Source organism: Rhinolophus ferrumequinum, chromosome 22, assembly GCF_004115265.2.
Source record: "Rhinolophus ferrumequinum isolate MPI-CBG mRhiFer1 chromosome 22, mRhiFer1_v1.p, whole genome shotgun sequence".
Taxonomy (NCBI): domain Eukaryota; kingdom Metazoa; phylum Chordata; class Mammalia; order Chiroptera; family Rhinolophidae; genus Rhinolophus; species Rhinolophus ferrumequinum.
In genome coordinates, this window is record NC_046305.1 from 20,640,935 (window position 1) to 20,660,498 (window position 19,564).

The following is a 19,564-nucleotide window of genomic DNA, read 5'->3' on the forward strand; positions in this document are numbered from 1 at the left end:
AGCAAGTCCTGCGGCAGCTCAGCCCCTCTCCCCAGAGCCGCACCCAGCACACGTTCCCAGCCATCAGTTCCTGGCAGCTCAGAGCCCATGGGAGACACATCTCAAATAAATTCAATGTAAACATTTGTTTCAGCCTTCTCTATGCCAGATTCCAGGATAAACAGGAACACATACACAACTTGTCCTGAGTGCACCCAGCTGGGTGGAGCTAACAGGGTGGGTGTCTGTTCGTGCGGTGCCCAGGGCAGCTGACAGGAGAGTGTGTTCCATGTGGGAGCAGACCATACACGCATTATCAGAGTCTGGGTCCCCTTGCTGACCCCTAAAATTGGAGAGAAGTTAAGCAGATTTAACGCTCTAAGAAAGCAGGATGTGGGGCCTGGAGCAGAGAACCAGACTTTGCAGAGGCAGGCCTGGCCTGGCAGTGGAGCCTAAAGGGTTATTACACTCTCCGTGCTGCACCCTCACCATCTGAAAGATGTAGAGAATACTACTACTTTGGCCTGATTCACAGGGATATCACAGAGGACAAAATGAGAACATAACGGCAAGAGCAATGAGAAAATGCTTTAAAAGGGAAAAAGCTTTACAAACAAGGAATTACCATTTTTTCTTCAGGGTCCTTCCCAGCGAAGCTGAGATCATCATGAAGGTCTGTTTGTCTAAATGCTGAGAAGCATTTCCCATGGCTAACCTAACGGCACTCATTCAGGCATCTAGCTCCCACCTTCTGCAAATCATCTCTACTGAACTATCTCAGTTGCTACAGTTAGTAATTCCAGTGGATGGGGTCCCATCTCTTTTCCGTATTCTTTCCACAGCCCTGCCACCCATGGCCAGTGGGCACGCAGGTGATGCTTGCTGACAGATGGAAACACTGCCCATTCTATCCCCACTGTCAAAGACCTCAGCCCAGAGGACCTGAGAAAGTCACCTCCCCTCAGGCAGGACTTCCAGAGGTTGGCTCAGACAGGAGACTTTCTCCTGTCTCTGTCCAGGATCCAGAGAAGGGGAACCCAGGATCTGAGAGCCAAACTAATCTAGAGTTCAAAACAAAATAACAAAAACAACAACAAAAACCTTTATAGAGATTAGTCATTTTCTGCTTTCATCTCACAGCCATCTTTCTTGCACTAATCTCTCTCTCTCTCTCTCTGTCTCTCTCTCTCTGTCTCTCTCTCTCTGTCTCTTTCTCTCTCTCTCTTCCTTCCTCCCTCACTCTCTGTCAAATTAAAGTAGGGGGTGGGAGTGTTGAGATGATAAGGTTTTCACCCAAACCATCAATTGTGCTAACACCCCTGTCTTTGGCTGTGTGTATAAGGCAGAGCTGGAGGCTGGCTGCACTCTGGATTTGAGAAGTCCTACCCAGCCTTTCCCTGCCTAAAATTATCTCTCACACACCCAGATCTGTTCTATTCCCAGAAGCACTTGAACCAATTTCTTTGTCTTCCACAGCCCTTTTAAAATGCAAATATTTCTGAAGGAAGGAACTACGGGTATATTCTACTGGCCCTGGCCCAGTTCCCACACAGCGCTTGTGCCCAATAAATATTCACTGAATTAAATCGGTCACTAGATGCCTGTCCTCACAGGAAACGGGTCAGAGCCCAGGGCAGAGGAGGGAGGGGTGTGCAGGGGGCAGCCTAGGCAGGGAGCCATGCCCCATTTCACCAACCTCACGCTGGCGAAGAGCATGCCTGCCTGTCACAGAGAGATAACTGAGTTCCGATGAAAGTAAATCTGAAATAGCCAAATATGGAAACTATGCAGGAGGCGGGCAGAACCAGCCACGAAGGTCTGGCGGGGTTAGCAGCAAGAGCGTGGCCCCACTGTTCACTGATCATTCTCACAACTGCCAAAACCTTGCCGAGCGGAGCGGTAACAACACGGAGGCAATTTCGTGTGGAGAACCCAGATGACAGCAATTCTCGAGGTGTCCCCGGGCAACTCATTTCACCTATCTGAGTCTCGGTTTCCTTCAACTCCTTTGGGCTCTCTTTGGGCGGAGTGGGGGTGGGGATGGAGGGAGAGTGTTGCATGTCTGTCTAAACGAACACGCTCAATCGAACAGTTTCTGGAGGTTTCCATTCATTCCAATATTCAAGTTTCATTCTAGAGTGCTCAGGTTGGAAAGTCTTGCAAAAGTGGAGGGGGTGCCTAAGGGTATGGAGAGGGAGCCTGGGGGTTTGCAGTGCGGGTGTGCGGGGCACGCCTGAAAGTCCTCACCCACCTGTGCACCCCAACCTGAACCTGGCCCCTCCAGTCCACAACCGCGCTCTGGAGTAGCTTTCCAGGCCGAGCCCCGAGTCTCGGCCTCGCCACACCCCTCCTCTGCTAAGAAAGCCCCGCGCTCAGCTGCCCCCCATACCGTACTCGCTCGCCCGCATCAGCGGCCACTGCCCGGTCGGCTTTCCCCAGCCCTGGGTCAGGCCGGGCCGCTGCCCTGTGCCTTCCGCTCGCGCCCGCCCCCGTGGGTCAGGGACTCTCCCGGGGTTCCATCAATCCAGCGCCAGGCGCGGGGAGGGGGCTACGGGGTTCACGCCGCCGCTGCGCTTTCGGTTTCCAAGTAAATGGGACGAGCCGAAAAACGCTCCTGGGCCCCCTCACTCCAGCCCTACAGCCGAAGGGCTTCATCCCCGCGGCGCGGCCGCCCCGGACGGCGACTTGCCGAGACTCACGTGTGGCTGGGCGCGCGAGGCTCCGCCGGCGCCGCTCCCCAGGCGCGGGGCTACTTTGGGCAGCAGCCCGCGGCGGCCAGGCGGGGGCGAGGCTGTCAGTGCCGGAGCCCAGAACACAGCCGCGCCCCGCTGAGAGCGGAGGGGAGGGCCCGCCACCGGGGGGGCGGGGCCTGGGGCGGAGCCCGGGGCGGGGACCAGGGGGGCAGTCCCGGTGAGGGAGGGGCGCAGGACCCCGGGACTCGCGGACGCGTTGTAAGGTGTTGGACAGGAGGCTCAGAGACAGTTACCCGAGCAGTTAGAACTTTAATTCACCTTCGCTGGAATCATTAGTACCTACAAATAAAAATCATCGCTGATTTCCTTCAAGTGCGTTTGAACTGTATACATTTTACCTTTCGCCAAGGGATAACGAGGTTCAGGCAATTCTTTCACGTTTTCATCGTTAGCCAAGGTCTGAGAACAAATCCATCCTTCCCCACCTTCCTTCACAGTAGTGCAAATAGCACTACCTACAGTACTACAACTACTTCACCTCCGCAGTCGTACAAATTGCCAGCCCTTCTCCTTGCCGTTGGCTCAATCCCTTAGAATCGCAGAGCTTGCTATTGTACCAAGGGCTTTCCAAACATCTCTTTCGATTTTCAAAACAAACTTGTGAAGTAGGCCTGGTCATCCCCATTTTACGGATGAGCTATCTGAGGCCCAGAGAAGTGACATGAAGTGATGTGCTGAAAGCTAGACTCTCCGCAAGTGTTATAGCTACAATCTGAACGCGGGTCTCCCGACTCCTAAATATAGGACTCTTTCTTACATTACTTCTCTCCGTGAGCGTATGGTCTGAATGATGTTTGTAGTCCGTATAAATTTCCTTTGTGAAGATTGATGATGCCTAAAGAGCATGGACTTTGGAATGAAATGGACCAGAATTTCAATTCTAGCTCCTCCATTTCAGTTTGGCCACCGTGGGAAAGCTACCTAACTGCCTCACGCTTCAATTAGTCATCAGCAAAAGGGAGCGATAATGATGTGCACGACTCAGATACGCTTAGGAGCCAGGCGGAAAACATACAGGAGGGAGGTGGAGGTGTGTAGTTATACAGGAGGGGGAAGGCCACGGGTGACTAAAGAGCACGTGTCGGGTCGTGGGAGCAGCCAGACTTGGTGTCAGCCTGTCCTCACCTGGTCTCTTATTTTTCAACAAGAGCTGAAATCCAGATTCAAACCTTTTGGTTGGTGAGCCAGATTAGCTACTCCATGCCGAAATGGGGCCTGTGAGCATGATTTTGGGACGCTAAACCCACCTCACAATCTTGTGAGAATAAGATGAGATAACGTTCCTGTACTCCTGACACACAGCAGGTACTCCAAAAAACCTTAATATCTTTCCCTGTTCTTCCACACAGTACATCTTCTCTTCTGGCTACCTACTTCCTCCTCCCTTCTCATTACCGCCCCCTTCCGCCCCCCAGCATTGTGTTACCTATACAACAAAGTCGATCAATATGTCTTGTAAAGGTGTATCTCCTTTCAGTTGAAACAGGAAGGTCTAGCATCATATACGCAGGTATGCTGAGGCCCTCGGTACTGTCACTGAATGGGATCCACTTGTCTCTCCCCGCGCATCTTCCCATCAACTGAATAAAGCAGTCAACTTGTTCCAAGAATGATATCCGAGCTTGAAATACAATGGAATCAGATGCTGGGAGAGATAGTGAATCATAGTGGTGGGAAGGAGGAATCACATGACTCCAGCTCTAGGAGTCTAAGTGGAGAGGTAGAGGAATTTTAAATGGCTGTTGGAAGTCAAGAACATTTTCCCAGTTCCCCTCCCCTTGTAAATCCCAGAATCCTGGGCAGAGGGTCTAAAATAATACAGACCGTGGGATCCAGCCTAGTCTGATGGAGGAGACATGATCCTTTTCCTCAAGGATCTTGAAGGTAGATGGGAAGGACAGAACAGACTCATAAATGTACATACAAAACAAACATTAAATACTTGCAGATGATGTCTTATACACCAGGTACTGTGCTCAAGCTTTATCCATATCAACCCATTTAATCATCAGCCCTATTTTATAGATGAAAAAACATCTCTTGAACAATTTGCCCAGAATTGCAAAAGTCTTACTTTGGGAGAGGTGGTATTTGAAACTGGGAAGTCTGGTTCTGGAGTATTTGGCCACTATACCACCCTGCCCCTCAAAGAAATGGTTGGTGTGAATTCAAACAAAACAACTTTAAGAAGGACACAAATTTCATCACTTAGTGTTCTCAAAATATTTTCAATATATAAACAGAGTCCAGTCTTGAAACTAAACGAAAATAAGAGCAGGATTGGACTATACATTAAATTTTTACGTAGACTAAAAGGGCTAAACTTTTTAGCTGTTTCTTCTGAGCACCTTAAGATTACTCCCTGACTTCAAAAAGACATGGCTTTTAGCCTTTTAATTGGCTGGATAAATTGAAAGGGTAAGAGATTGCAGCCTTGGCTGTCAATGAAGAGAGAGAGCCATGGAGAGAGGAGGGTGCCATCTACTGGAATAGTAAGTAAATGGATGCATTGTCCTTCCTCAGGCTTCCGTTCTGTGACAAGACTGATCAATGTAGTGGGTTCTTCCAGCAGGGTTAAAGGTCGTATCTTCCATCTCCTAGAGATCAGTGAGATCTGACAAGGAGGAAAAATCCTCTCCTTGGGCCTTATATTGCGCCTCTAACTTCCATTGCAAGTCACAATGGAAAGTCTTTGCCCATAATGGAAAATGTGACAGAGCAGCAAACCACTCTCAGGGAAAAAGCAAAACCTCAGGGTCCTGAGCACTAAGGAGCAGAATGCTCACTTGCTCGCTAAGTAAGTCCTGCATTGAGCAGTGAATGAATGAATGCCTATGGGTATTCTATATTTAATTTCTTGACCCAGTGATATGCGGTCTCTTTGCTTTCATCAAATAACCCCAGCTCTGCCTGTTAGTGTGCTGAGCACCACAAGAAGAGAGGCAGGGAGTGCTGCGGGGGAGGAGGGAGCTTCTCCCAGGACTGATGCAATTAAAAAAAAAACAAAAACATAAAACCCTTTTTCAAAGACTTTTTCAAAAGCTACATCTATTGTCTTTATTCATTCATTCATCTACTGAAGGACGTCTTGGTTGCTTCCACATTTTGGGAATTAGGAATAAAGCTGCTATAAATATTCGTGTGCAGGTTTTGGTGTGGACATACATCTCCTATATATGTGTACCCAGCAGCTGCTCTTTTAGCTTAGGAGCTCAAGAAAGACTGTGTTTCTTTGTTCCTATTTGCTTCATTCTGTTGTTATCTATTTTGTGTAGGCTCAGTACTCATTTGAAAAAAAGCAGACTTATGCTGTACCTGTGGCCATATTCTGTATTTGTCCCAGGAGGTTCTCACTCAATACACACACTCATTCCTCCCATTCTCTGTTCATGGTTTGATTGTCTGATAGTCCGCCTTTTTGTTGCAGAAATGAGATTTTTATTATTTTAAAATTAGACCTGCCATTTTCTTTTTTATCACTTGGCTAAATGTGGAATCTGTCCATTTAGACAATTCCTTTAATAAGATTCACATAAGCAATTTCCATCAGTATTTGGAAGAAATTTTAACATATTTATTCTGCATAGTCACTGTAAGGCATTAAAATATAGGTTTTAAGGTTATTATTTAGCCATGGGAACGATGAAATAAAATTTGATAGGCACAATTTGTTTTGTTAGACTTTGTAATAAGTTAGTAACAAAGAAAACCATTTATTTGTTATTTCTTCCTTTTGAGATTTTAAGCAATGCTCTTATAACCCTGGTTAGCGACATCCTCCATTTCACAGAAAACAGGACAGAAAGAAAGGCATAAGCAAAGGAAGGGCTTAGCCTAAAAAAGCTCTGACAAAAAAAGTTCAAATGTTTTCGATTTCAAAGACATCTGTGTTCCACGACCTTGCCCCTCTATCCTGAGAATTCCCATGTGATGTTCTACAGGCATAAGGAGGGCCTCTCATTATGGTACCCCATCTGGGGCTGCTGCAATTCTTTGCATGTAACTTTTGTTTCATACTTTTCCCTTTTTAAAACAACTTTACTGTTATACTTTCAATATCGTTAAATTCACCCAATCAGTGAATTTTACTAAATGTAGCAGTTATGCAGCCATAACCACAATGAAATGTTAGAACAAATCCATCATCCCTTCTGTCCTTTTACAGTCAACCCCCACTCCCAGCCCTGGACTCAGCCCTGTTTCTATAGTTTTGCATTTCCCAGAAAATGTATGTAAATAAATATGTAGTATTTTGTGTCAACTAGCACAATAGTTTTGAGGTTCATCCATTTTGTTGCGTGTATCAGTACTTCTGTTTTATTGCTGCCTAGGTATGCCATTGTATGGATACACCACATTTTGTTTATCCACCGACCAGCTAATAGACATTTGGGCTATTATAAATAATGCTGCTATGAACATTTGAATGCAAGTTTTTGTGTGGACATACATTTTCATCTCTTTAGGTAGATAAATAGGAGTAAAATTACTGGGTCTTCTTGTACATGTACATTTAATTTGTTAAAATTTGTCAGTTTTCCAAAGTGGCTGTTTCACTGTATCATATTACATTTGTGCCAGCCATATGAGAGGGCTCTAGTTTCTTCAAATCCCTGACAACTGTTGGTATCATCAGTCTTTTTAATATTAGGCATTCTAATGGGTGTTAATAGGTACTTCGTTGTGGCGTTACTTTGCATTTCCCTTATGACTAATGATGTGACATCTTTCCACGCACTCACTTGCCATTTGCATATCTTCTTCGGCAAATGTCTACCCAAATCTTCTGCCTGTTTAAAATTTTTTTTGTCCTCTTATTATTGACTTGTGAGATTTCTTATTATTGAGTTCTACGAGTTCATTATGTATTCTGGATACAAATCTTTTATCAGATATGTTTGGCAAATGTTTTCTCCTGGTCAATGACTTGCTCTTTTTATTTTCTTAGTTGCATGTTTTGAAAAGATCTTTTTAAATCTTCATAAAATCCAATTTATAATTTTTTTTTATATTATGGAATGCTTTTGGTGACATATTTTTTCCCTATTTTCTTCTAGAAGTTTATAGTTTTAGTTCTGACATCTAGGCCTATGATCTATTTCAAGTTAATTTCTGTGCATGGTATGAAGTAAAAATTTTTTAAAACATAGATATCCTGCCCTTTCTGCTATTGATTTTACCTTGTCACCATCATTGAAAATCAATTAACCATATATGTGTGAGTATATTTATTCTGTTCCACTGATCAATATGTCCATCCTTTCACCAATATCACACTGCCTTCATTAATGTAACTTTATAACAAGTATGGAAATTAGTTTGTGTAAGTCACCCAACTTTGTTCTTTTTTTTTGCAAAATTGTTTTGGCTATTCTAAGATTCAAGTTGGCATTTTTTTTAAATGAAGTTTTATTGACATATAACCATGCCTGCTCATGTATGTATTTTCTATGACTGTGAACTACATTGGTAAAGATGAGTAGTTGCAACAGAGATTATGTGGACTGCAAAGACTTAAATATATACTGTCTGGCTATTTATAAGAAAAGTTTGCTGGCTCCTGGTCTACGTCCTTTGCATTACCATATAAATTTTGGAATTAGCTTGCCAATTTGTACAAAAAAATCCTGTAAGATTTGGATAGGGACTGGATTGAATCTGTAAATCAATTTGAGCAGAATTGCCATCTTAACAATATTAAGTCTTCCAATCAGTGAAAATGGTATATGCCTCCATTTATTTAGGTCTACTTTAATTTTGTCTCAGCAATATTTTATAAATTTCAGTGAACACATCCTTCACATTTTTGTTAAATGTGTTCTGAAATTTTATTCTTTTGGATACTATTGTGAATAAAATTGTTTTCTTAATTCTATTTTCAGATGATTCATTGCTACTACATAAAAATACAATTGATTTTATATTTATCTTGTATCCTGTGACCTTCTTAAACTCATTGTTGTAGTTGGTTTTCAATTAGATTTTACACACAACTTCATGTCATGTACAAATAAAGACAATTCTTGTTCTTCCTTTCCAATTTCTATGTCTTTCTTTTTCTTTCCTTATTGCATTGGCTAGAGTCTCCAGTAAAATGTTGAATAGAAGTAGTGAGAGCAGATATCCTTACCTTGGTTTCAGTTCTAGCGGAAAGCATTCAGTTAAGGGTTCTTGTGGAAGCCCTTTGTCAGGTTGAGGAAGTTCCTTTGTATTTCTAGTTTTCTGAGGCTTTTATCATGAATGGATGTTGGATTTTGTCAAACGTCTTTTCTGTGTCTATTGACGTGATCATACAGCCGTTGCACGTTACTTTATTAATATGATGTTTTGCAATGATTCTCAAATGTGGGTGTTGTTGCTCCATGGAGGACACGGGGGACATTTGGTAATGGCCAGAGACTTTTTTGATTGTCAAACTGGGGGTGGGGGAGAGGATGCTACTGGTATCTGCTGCTATACATCCTACAGTAAACAACAAAGAATTATCTAGTGCAAAATGTCAATAGTGGTTTGAGGTTGAGAAACCCCTGACGTTACATTGATTTTTGAATGTTAAACCAAACTTGCTTTCCTGGGATAAACACCATTGGGGTTATGCTGGGCAATCTTTTGTTGGCTGTTGCTGGATTTTATTTGCTAATATTTTGTTAAGGATTTTTGGACCTTTGTTCATTAGGGATATTAGTCTGAAATTTTTAAATTTTCCTTTGGCTTTGAATCAGAGTAATAATGTTCTTATAAAATGGGTAGGGAAATGTTCTTTCCTCCTCTATTTTCTGAAACAGTTTGTGTAGGCTTGGTATTTATTTAAGGGTTTGAAAGAATTTTCACCAGTAAAGCTATCTGGCCCAAGGCTTGTCTATGTGTGATTTTAAGTTACAAATTCAATTTCTTTACTTGATTCAGATTTTCTCTTTTTGAGACAGTTTTGGTAAGAATTTGCCTATTTCATAAACATTTCCAAATTTCTTGGCATAAAGTGTTCATAATATTCCTTTACAAATTCTTTTCATTCCTGTAGTTTATGTAATGATGACCCTTTCCCAGTCTAGATTTTAATAATTTACACACTCTTCTTCTTGATCTAACACATTTTCTAACAAAATCTGTTTTGTAGATCTTTTCAAGAAGCAAATACTGGCTTCAGTGATTTTTCTCTATTGTTTTCCTGTAATCTTTTTTTATTTATTTCAACTATAATCTTTATTTGCTCTCTTCTGTTTGCTTTGTTGCGTTTAGTCTTTTCTTTCTGTTAGGTCTTTCTAATATAAATGTTTAAAGCTATAAATTTCCTTCTAAGCATAGCTTTGCTGTATCCAATAGGTTTTTATATACTGTTTTCACTTATGTTCATTTAATTCAACATATTTTCTAATTTCTCCAGTAATTTATTTTCTGACTCATATCACATTTAGAAATGTGTTGCTTAATTTCCAAATATTTGGAAATTTTCCAGATTTCTGTTGCTGATTTGTAATCCCATTGTACTCAGAGAACATCTCTGGATTTGAATCCTTTTCCATTTATTAAAACTTATTTATGGCACAGAATATGGTCTATTTTGGAAACATTTCATGTGCACATGAAAAGAATGTTTATTCTGCAGTTGTTGGGTGGAATGAGCTGTAATTTTCAATTAGGTAAATGTAGCTGAACAGTGTTGTTCAAGTCTTCTATATTCTTATTCATTTTTGGTTTTCATGTTCTATTGACTATTGAGATGGGTATTGCCATCACTGACTTTAATGGCAGATTTGCGTATTAAATCCTTGCGGTTCTGTCAGGAATCCTCTTGATGAATTGGCACAGTTGTCATTATTAAATGACCATCTTTATCTTTGATAATATTCTTTGCTTTGAAACCTTGTCCATCTCTAATTTAGTCACTTAAACTTTTGTTAAGATGGTATATGTTATCCATTGTATGTTTTCTATTCTATATAACAAATTACTCTAAACCTTAGCAGTGCAAAACGCTCATTATTTCAATTTCTGTGGTGTTAAGAAATCTGAGTGCAGCTTAGCTGAGCTCTCTGCCTCATGGTCTCTCATAGGCTGCAATCAAGGTAGCTGGGCTCTAGTCATCTCAAGGCCCAACTGGGGAAGGATCCATTTCCAAGCACACGTTTGTTGGCAGGATTCAGTTGCCAGCAGGTTGTGTTATTCTGAGGTCCTGAGTCCTTTGCTGGTTGTTGGTAGGGGGCTGGCCTCAAATCCCTGCCACATGGGCCTCTTCAACATGGCAGCTTGCTTCATCAAGGCATGCAAGCAGAGAAAGGAAGTCTATCAGCAAAACAGAAGTTACGATCTTTTAACCTAACCAGAGGTAACATCCCATCACCCTTGCTGTACTGTACTGGTTCGAAGCATGTCCTTCCTCCAGCCCACAAAGGGCATGAATACCAGGAAGCAAATGCTCCATATCTCCTCTAACTTGAGGTTGTTATGGGATCCTTCTGAGAATGTTGGTGTTCTTTTGCCTTTATGAAGTTGGGAGATTGCTTCATTCTGTGGTTTTGTCATAAATCAGTCTCTATCTGCTGGTGGCATCTCCCCCAGCTATCCAGAACTAAGGATTATTATTTTTTATTTCTTGTCATTTCAGTAAGATTTTGATAGGGAAGAAAAATTGAGGTACAGTGAGGTGAAGTAACTTGCTCAGTCACGTTGGAAGAGTCATCAGGGTAGAGGGAGCACTCTTGTATATATAAGCCAAGTGATGAGCCCCTCAATGATTGATTGTTTTTAAACTCCCTTTTGGAAAGGGCACAGCATGTGAACAAACGCTCTTGGGAATAAAGGCCTCTTGAAGCCAAATCCTGCCAATTCTAAAAGCTGTTCTGGGCAGTAAGGTAGGTACTTCAAGAGATACCTTGTATTATTCAGGGTCTTCTTAAGTCATTGGTAATTGTACCCTCCCCCAAATGAATGATGAATACATTCTGATTATAGGAATCGTAAGAAAAACAAAAATGTGTAAGACTAAATTACACCAAATGAAAATTTAACCTTTCTTTTAAAAACCCAGAGAAATGTAACATTCTGGGAGATTAACATTTATGCTGTTTTACATTGTAGACTGCTCCTAGACTTCTCCACTTTTCATTCCCAGTAACTTTTCCTTAGACACTCTGCTCAAACTCCAAACTCCACCCAAACTCCAGCTTTAGGATTCTAAAGTTTAAGTTACCACATGTAAAGACCCGTTCCCCCATCAACAGACAATAGTCTATCTTAAATCTGGTAATGACAATTTGCAAACATCCCAATCCAACATTTTCCCTCCCTTAAGTATACAGGACTTTTGAGAGCAGAAAACAAGCAGGTAAGGCTACATGGCCTTTTAGACACAAACTCACACATCCAGTGTTCCTTTTGATGGTTTACTCCCAAACACTATTGTTACTAAAATGTATTGCTGAACATTGCTTTAGCAAGGCAGTAGTAGTTGTATTTAAATTGGGAGAGGTTGTAAGTGACCTACTTTTTGCTAAGAGAAAGCAGTTTATGTGTTCCCATAAATGTCAGAAAATGAGGTAGTTTCTTCTATAGACATTTTATAATACAGCATAGTTTCTCAAACTTGATTCTTGGATTCTTTCTGTATTCACTTATTTTGTTACCTTCTTATGAACGATTATCTATAATAAATGTCTAAGTTAAAAAACTAATACACATTTTAGTTTTCCTTACGTTTCCTATAATCAGAATGTACTTATCCTTCACTTGGGGGAAGCACCAACAAAAAGATCCTGCTTTGAGTTCTAAGTCAGATTCTTCTTTTTGAGGAGACTCTGATACCCCAATGTTGGATGACCAAGTTATTAATACTTATGGGTAACATATTCTTTGGCTAGGAAGAAGTATTAAAATAATATGACATATTTAATAACTAAACTTGGTACTATAACCAAAGTACTTACAACATTAATATATTTTAAAATCAGGAGTTATATTTTTTTGCTTGTTCCCTATGCCTATTCCTAAAAAGAATGTAGGCCTATATTAAGACAGAATTTTACATTCTTTCATCTTTATGTTACATTATATTTTACTAGCTTGTCAGATTAAGATTTTGACCTTTCCCTCTATCCATACTACACTGGAATTAAACTACAGAAAAATATTTGTTCATTAATATTACCAGGTATTATCAACAGTGTGATTTATTGTTAGTTACGTAATGAAAAAAATACTTGGGTGTAGCATTTTCAAAAATAATAACCTTGAAATTAATGAAATGGTCATTAAAACATTTCTAGGTTTTGCTGTTTTATAAAAACAAACCCAATATTTAGAATTTCACAGTGAAGAGGTCCTAAATTCCTCATACAACATGAAATTATATAAAAATAGAAGACATAGACATCTTTAACTCTTTAATCCTTTGATTAAGCAGCAAGCATTATCACTCTTCCAGGCCAAACACTGCTTAAACAAAAAAGAAAAATAATGACGTGCAAAATATTTACAAAATATGCAAAGCACACAATAAAGACATCTCACTATATACATGTGTCATATTACTAATGAAGCTAAGATTTTCCTACTGTGTGCTCTAGTGTATGTAAATCAAATAACAGCACATCCCTCAGATACAGCACCTTGGCCCACGGCTGGGATAGATTTTAAATCAATCACAATATATTTCACAGCTGGACAGATGCTGGTGCCGACCAACTTGACTGACGTATCCCACATACTGTATACTGAAGGTCTACTGACAAGAGACAAGACAGTAAAAGCCATATAGTATGCACATATGCAAGACACTCTAAGTACATTAAAAAATGCTTTATATATTTTTAAGATAGAACTAACTGTCCCCCATGATTTTAAAGTAAAAATAAGTATAAATTCTTGAATACTTAAGTATTTTAAATCATATTTTATCTGGTTACAATCTAGGGGCAGGAACTATTGAAGATGATCCAATGAGAATGACAGACACATCCTGGAAAAAGTTTTAGATTATGCCAGAATTTAAAGTCCTTGTGGATAGTAGTCTAAACTACAAAATTAAAACTAATCAGTGGATTTAACTCCATAGCTCTTTAAGGCTTTACAGCCAAAGGTAGGGACTATTTTCCCAATAATATGGGACTATAAGACCTCTCAGAACATCTATTACCGGTAGGTCCTTAGATGTTGACCGTTTCATGAAGTAGTTCTAAATGTGATGAGAATATGAATGTGCAAACATTTAGCCTTAAGTTCCACTAGTATAGCAATCTAAGTGATCTGTCCCTTTGCACACGTCATGATTCCAATATGAAATCATTGTTATCAAAAATATTAGTAACACATCATTGAAATACTATCACTTGTAAAATATTCTTTGTAGGTGCCTAATGATTATGTGTTGAATTAAGAAGACTTGAAATTTTTTTGTTTCTTTATAAAAAGGGGTCTCAGCATTTTAGGTTAACAGCACAATCGTGACAATATACTGATACATCTTTAGATAACACAGAACAAATTCTTAAATTTATTTTATAAAATAATGTTGATGATTTAATCCTAAACCAAAACCAGCCATACAGGTCGGCTGCAAGGAATACACAAATGTACCCAAATAATACAATAGAGATTTATCAAGAAATCATCCTTTATATCAAATGCAGACCATATTAATAAGTATGAGGGCAATTTTAAGTTCAGAACCTAAACACAAAAAGGGCATTGTAAATAAATGCTTCCATAACCACTATCTCCACGTAACTGACAAAATATAATTCTAAAGTCCCCAAATGTAGGCAACTACGAGTTAAAAGCAGATAGCATTTAGAAACAAAAAAAAAAAAGGAAAAATCAAAATTAACTCCATTTTCAAGGAACTTAAAGACATCACACTTTAACAAATTAAGTCCTCATTCATAGTAAAATTATGATTCCGCTCCTCTAGTTACTGACAGATAATGGGTCAATGACCTTTAAGCAAGGACGTTGCACTAGGACCCTAAACTGTATGTTAAACAGTTAGTAGGTCCAGTACATTCTTTGTGGTTTCATACAATTGCTTTGCAATTGATTAAATTGCTTTCTTTGAAAGGAATATATTAACATTCCTTTAGAAAAAAAAGCAAGATTGTTTTTGAAAAAAGGGATATGCAGCTATAATTTCTTAAATATGCATTAAATGAACATACGTCAAAATCTGAAATGCAGGTTATTTATTCTTGCACTCCTAACATAGGAAAATGTTAAAATTAAATTAAAGAAAAAAGAAAAAGTCAAACATCCTTAACTTAAGAAATTTAAGGAGTTTTCCCAATTCCTAAGTCAATATTCCTGTACTAAGAGCCTTGACTATGAAGAGGCAGGAATATAAAGAATCTCAAGAAAATAAATACAGTAAAAACAAAACAAAAAACCCTTGGTATATAGAATACTTAATCTTTTTTTTTTTCCTTTTATAAGATCATGTCGCTGAACATATACTCTAGAAAGGAGGCCAACTGTAGGCTTTTTGTCGTGTAACATCTCAGATGCGTGAACTAAAAAATTTCTTAGACATCCACTTATGCTAGCCCACTGCCACAGAACTAGTTCGCAGCCTCAGTATGTAGGAAGATTAGTCTTTCCTCTCTTGCCTCAGTCAGATGAGCACTGGTAATAATGGAGGGTGAAGTTACTGCAACTCTGTCCGATTTAATTTTAGTGCAGTGAGGACTGTGAGTCTGTCTGAATTCCGATAAGTGACGGTGGCTGCTGACCACCAACCGTGGACAACACGGGTCTTGGGTTTAGGCGGGGTGGCATAGAGTTAGCAGGGCGAATGAGAGGTGGTGGAGGCTGATTTAAAGTTGGCCGGGGCTGGATGAACCGAGCCTGCTGCTGGAGTGGAGGAGGCTGCCGGTGAAGAGCAGGGGCAGCAGGCAGTGTTGGACGAAGAAGTGGTGGAGGCTGGTTCAGAGTGGCAATGGGGGCTGTTGGTGTTGGAGTGGATGATGGGGCAGGAGGTGATGGACCCAGAGTCCGAGGAGCCTGTGGGGTCTGTGCCTAGAGGTGAGGAAACAAAAATACACGCATGAGATGATTGTCCCTAATGAACTTAACACAATATAGTTTGGGCTGTCACAGGAAAAACAAAACAAATCAAAACAAAACAAAAACATAACACCAGTATTTTTTGGAAGCACAAGCTTCTTTTATTTTAAACAAAACAAAACAAAAAAACCAAAAACCGAAAAAGCAACGAAGCTACCAAACAGGCATCTTTATTAGTAAACAGCTTAACACTGGAAATAAAAATAAGACTATGAAAGAACAATACACTCTCCATTCTTCTAGGATCAGAACTTAGCATGTCATATGACTTAAGAGTCACGAGAGATGCACCACTGAGTGAGTGTATTGTCAACCTTTCATGCTCATTTAGCTAGTCCTCTGACAAATTAACCTTACAGAACACCACACAAAATGGTGATTCCTCGACTCATATTAGCTCAAATTCCATACACAAACACACCTCCTCTTCTTCATCAGTGCTCTTCCCTGATGGCACATTAGAAGCACTTTTTGTCTCCTCCCCTAAAGTAGAAGCATCACCATTAGAAGCCTGGGTTCCTTGTTCTGCTTCCCACTCCTGCAATACCTCCTCTAAGTTAAACCGACGCCTGTAGTTTACAAAGAAGTTCTTCACTTGGCCAACAGTCTTGTTGCCAATTACATCTGCAATAGCTTGAAAATCTTTACCATATTTTCGGACACCTGGAAGGCAAAGTAAATAATACACCTGGTGAAGGATCAGTAAGGAGAGCTGTGTGTACTATACATCATGCACACACAAAAGATACCAGCAATGAAAATCCTTTCTGATAAACTCTGCTCATTTCTCAATTCTGAGATAGAGGCTAAGGTATCAGGGTCCCAGATGAAAACACTCAATTATGTCATTTCATGGAGCCAGCCACTTGCCTTCAACTGAACAATCAGAAACTTACCATTTTTTACATACTCAGTTATTTTCTCCAATCCTCTCTTGAACTCTCAAATATAGTCCATTTATTGTAAAGCATTGAATTCTTTGTTCCATCCTCAATTCCATATTCATTTATTTCCCTAGTAGCCAGTCACCTAAATTTGAGCAACACCGTTTATAAACAAAACAGGATGGGAATGAGCCATCTCTTTTATCCCCTCAATGGACTGAGTGAGTAGCCTTAGGGTCCCCCATTAAGAAAAGCATTATAATTTTGGTCTTAATACCAACTTCAACATGATTACTTGCTGCTATCTCACCAGGGTACTGACGAATAGAAATAAGAATTTAAAACATAAAAAGCAGGAGAATCATCACAATCTGATGCACAAAAAATGGGGAGGTATTTTCCAGAGTTAGTTGCATATCTGAAGGATTCCTAGCTATGCTTTACAGACTTAGGATAAGGTTACAGTAGTGACTATTAGGAGGGCACTTGTTGTGCTTATCACTACCTTCAATTTAAGAAGGACTGTATATTCAGTTACTGGAGAAACTAACTTATCATTATGGAAATTTTATTATAATGAAGGATAATATTTGACTTAAGAACTTGAGATAGTCAATCATGCTACAAAATTTAAAGTGACTATATAATCAGATAGATAATTATTTGCTCTTAAGAGAATTCTAAAAGAAGTTCATTGACTCATTCTAAAAAGAGATGCACTTAAAATACAGAAGTTGTCAAAATTTTTGATATTACAATAACTGCTTTTAAAAAAATACCAGCAAACAATAACTCATTACTCACAGAGATGAGAACTGAGAAAAAAAACGCTGATGCCTATGATGTAAAGTGTGTAAGCAGCCAGAAATATGGGGGTTGAAATAAACTTAACATGCATACACTCACAGAGGAGAGAATACTAGAAGGTGTGTTAATACCCCAGTAAAGGCTAGATATATTCTTACTGCTACCTATAGGTATTACCCAATTATCTTAAAGCACCATCATGATATGACATAATTCCTGTTTTTAAATTCTGCCCTTATTTTAATATCAAGAACTTGGGAATAAGTATGTCTTGCTATAATCAACTAGCTGGGCTTGACTCTTAGTGCATTTAGGGGGAGGTCTGACATTATTAAGGTATAACTATATCCCATTTTTAATACAGAGTTTTGGGTATGTGAACTATGCTCATTTGCTCTGTTCTCAAAGGGACAGACATATGTATAACAATAAAGTAATAATGATATTCAAAGATTATTTACAATATTTTAGCAACATAATGAATGAATTTATATTCTCTTAAAATTCATGAACTAATTTCCAGTTTCAACTTCATAACTGAGTATAAATAAATTCTAATCATGGCTAGGTTCCACTGAGAGTTTATTTGGCAGTAAAAATTCAAGGTTATATTTCATATTTGGAGTTATTGCTACATATTTAAGTACCTCTCTACTACTTATACTTTGGAAAACAGTAACTCATTTGGGATCACTGCACTGAAAAATAACTAATTAGAAATTAGATGCAGTGTTCTATCAGGATACTAATTTTCATAAGGAATATTTAATTTACATTCTAGAAATGACCAAACCTACTGAATACATAAATTTAGAAATGAAAACCTTAAATAAATCTAGGATTAGATCTTCTGTATTCCTAGCAAGAAATCACAATAAGACTAATGCTGACTCTAAGTCTGAAGATATTACAACCCTCAGAACACCTATTTGTTTAGCAAAATATGTTCTAAAACCTACCACTATGTTTTTCCCACATCTGATTCCATTATATAACTGTCCCCTCTTCCCTCTGACTCTATTTTTTTTGATGTTCCACTTTATTTTCTCTAGCTCAGTGGACTTCACCTCATCACCGATTGTTGCATTTCCAGAATTACAGACCATCAAACCAAAGCTACTTCCTACAGGAGCTTTAGTTTTCCCACTTTGGATTTCAAGGACTTTTTTCAAGTCATCTAGGCATGTTTATTATTAACTCTTGTACGATCGTTTTGTATTAACTACGGTGCCAAATCTTAAGGCTCAGACCACTGCAGACTTCTCTAGTCTGGCTGAGGATCCCAGTCTGGTCCTAAGAACATAAGGTCCTCGGCCTGCCATGTGCCCGGGCAGCGTCTGCACAGGAGCAAGGGCAACAGCAGCCTCATCTGTTTGCCCCAGTGTGTTGTGATAGATTTCCTACTTTTCTCTGTTTGCCCCAATGTGAAAAGGTTGGGAAGCACAGTCCTATGGAATACCAATCGGCACCAGCATTATTACAATGCTGAGTACATCGGAAGTGCTCAGGAAATATGACTGATTCTTCTTCCCCAGAGGCTTCATTCTGTTTTTCATTCTCAAACAACAAGAGTCACACATGGCTGACTCCTTTATCACTTTCACGTTCTCAATAATGCTTGCTGCTCCACTGTGTATTATGATTAGAAGGTGGAATGCTTAAGCTCTACTGTGGCTGGTAACTCATCCAACTGTAGTAAACACCAGAAGATTTACTGGCACTGCTCCTTTAGAATCCCCAGCTAGGCTTCTGGAGGACAACATAAGCAGAGGTGGCAATGCTGAGCAACTAACTTGAACAACATACGACAAGAGAGCTCCTTTAGTTCCAATTTGTACCTGGGGGAAGGATGGTCCATTTTTTTTTCATAGTTTATAATAAACAAGGCCATCTGATTGCTATATCATAAAAGGAATTAAATCTCTCTCTCTCCCTGAAGATGTAAAAGGCTAAGGTTCATTTGAACCATGGTTTTAAATTAAACTTCTCACCTTTAGGTCTGGAGGTCAGTTTTCAAAGGTTAGTGGAATAAAACTTCAGAGAACCCTGGAAGAGGTAAATTGTAAATTTCCCAGGGAGAGAAAAAATTGT

The 19,564-nt window shown here is 39.6% G+C and overlaps 2 protein-coding genes across 8 annotated transcripts in view; both read right to left on the reverse strand.

Annotated features, from left to right (window-relative positions):
* The window catches only part of TRAF5 (TNF receptor associated factor 5), a 45,377-nt gene extending 42,568 nt beyond the window's left edge, over positions 1-2,809 (reverse strand). Inside the window, exon 1 of the mRNA XM_033091949.1 lies at positions 2,679-2,809. The gene's annotated coding sequence lies outside the window, so the exon portion shown is untranslated. The remainder of the gene's footprint in view (positions 1-2,678) is intronic.
* A 9,939-nt stretch (positions 2,810-12,748) lies between these two features.
* Positions 12,749-19,564, reverse strand: part of RCOR3 (REST corepressor 3) — a 50,611-nt gene continuing 43,795 nt past the window's right edge. For 2 of the 7 annotated variants that reach the window (XM_033092640.1, XM_033092645.1), the window contains 2 exons: positions 16,204-16,445; positions 12,946-15,734 (listed from right to left, as the gene is read on the reverse strand). In XM_033092640.1, the coding sequence (XP_032948531.1) occupies positions 15,390-15,734; positions 16,204-16,445 (587 nt within the window). In that variant the 3' untranslated portion in view covers positions 12,946-15,389. Of the gene's footprint in view, positions 15,735-16,203; positions 16,446-19,564 lie in introns of all 7 variants that reach the window. The other 5 variants (XM_033092643.1, XM_033092641.1, XM_033092642.1 and 2 more) reach the window with 5 other exon arrangements.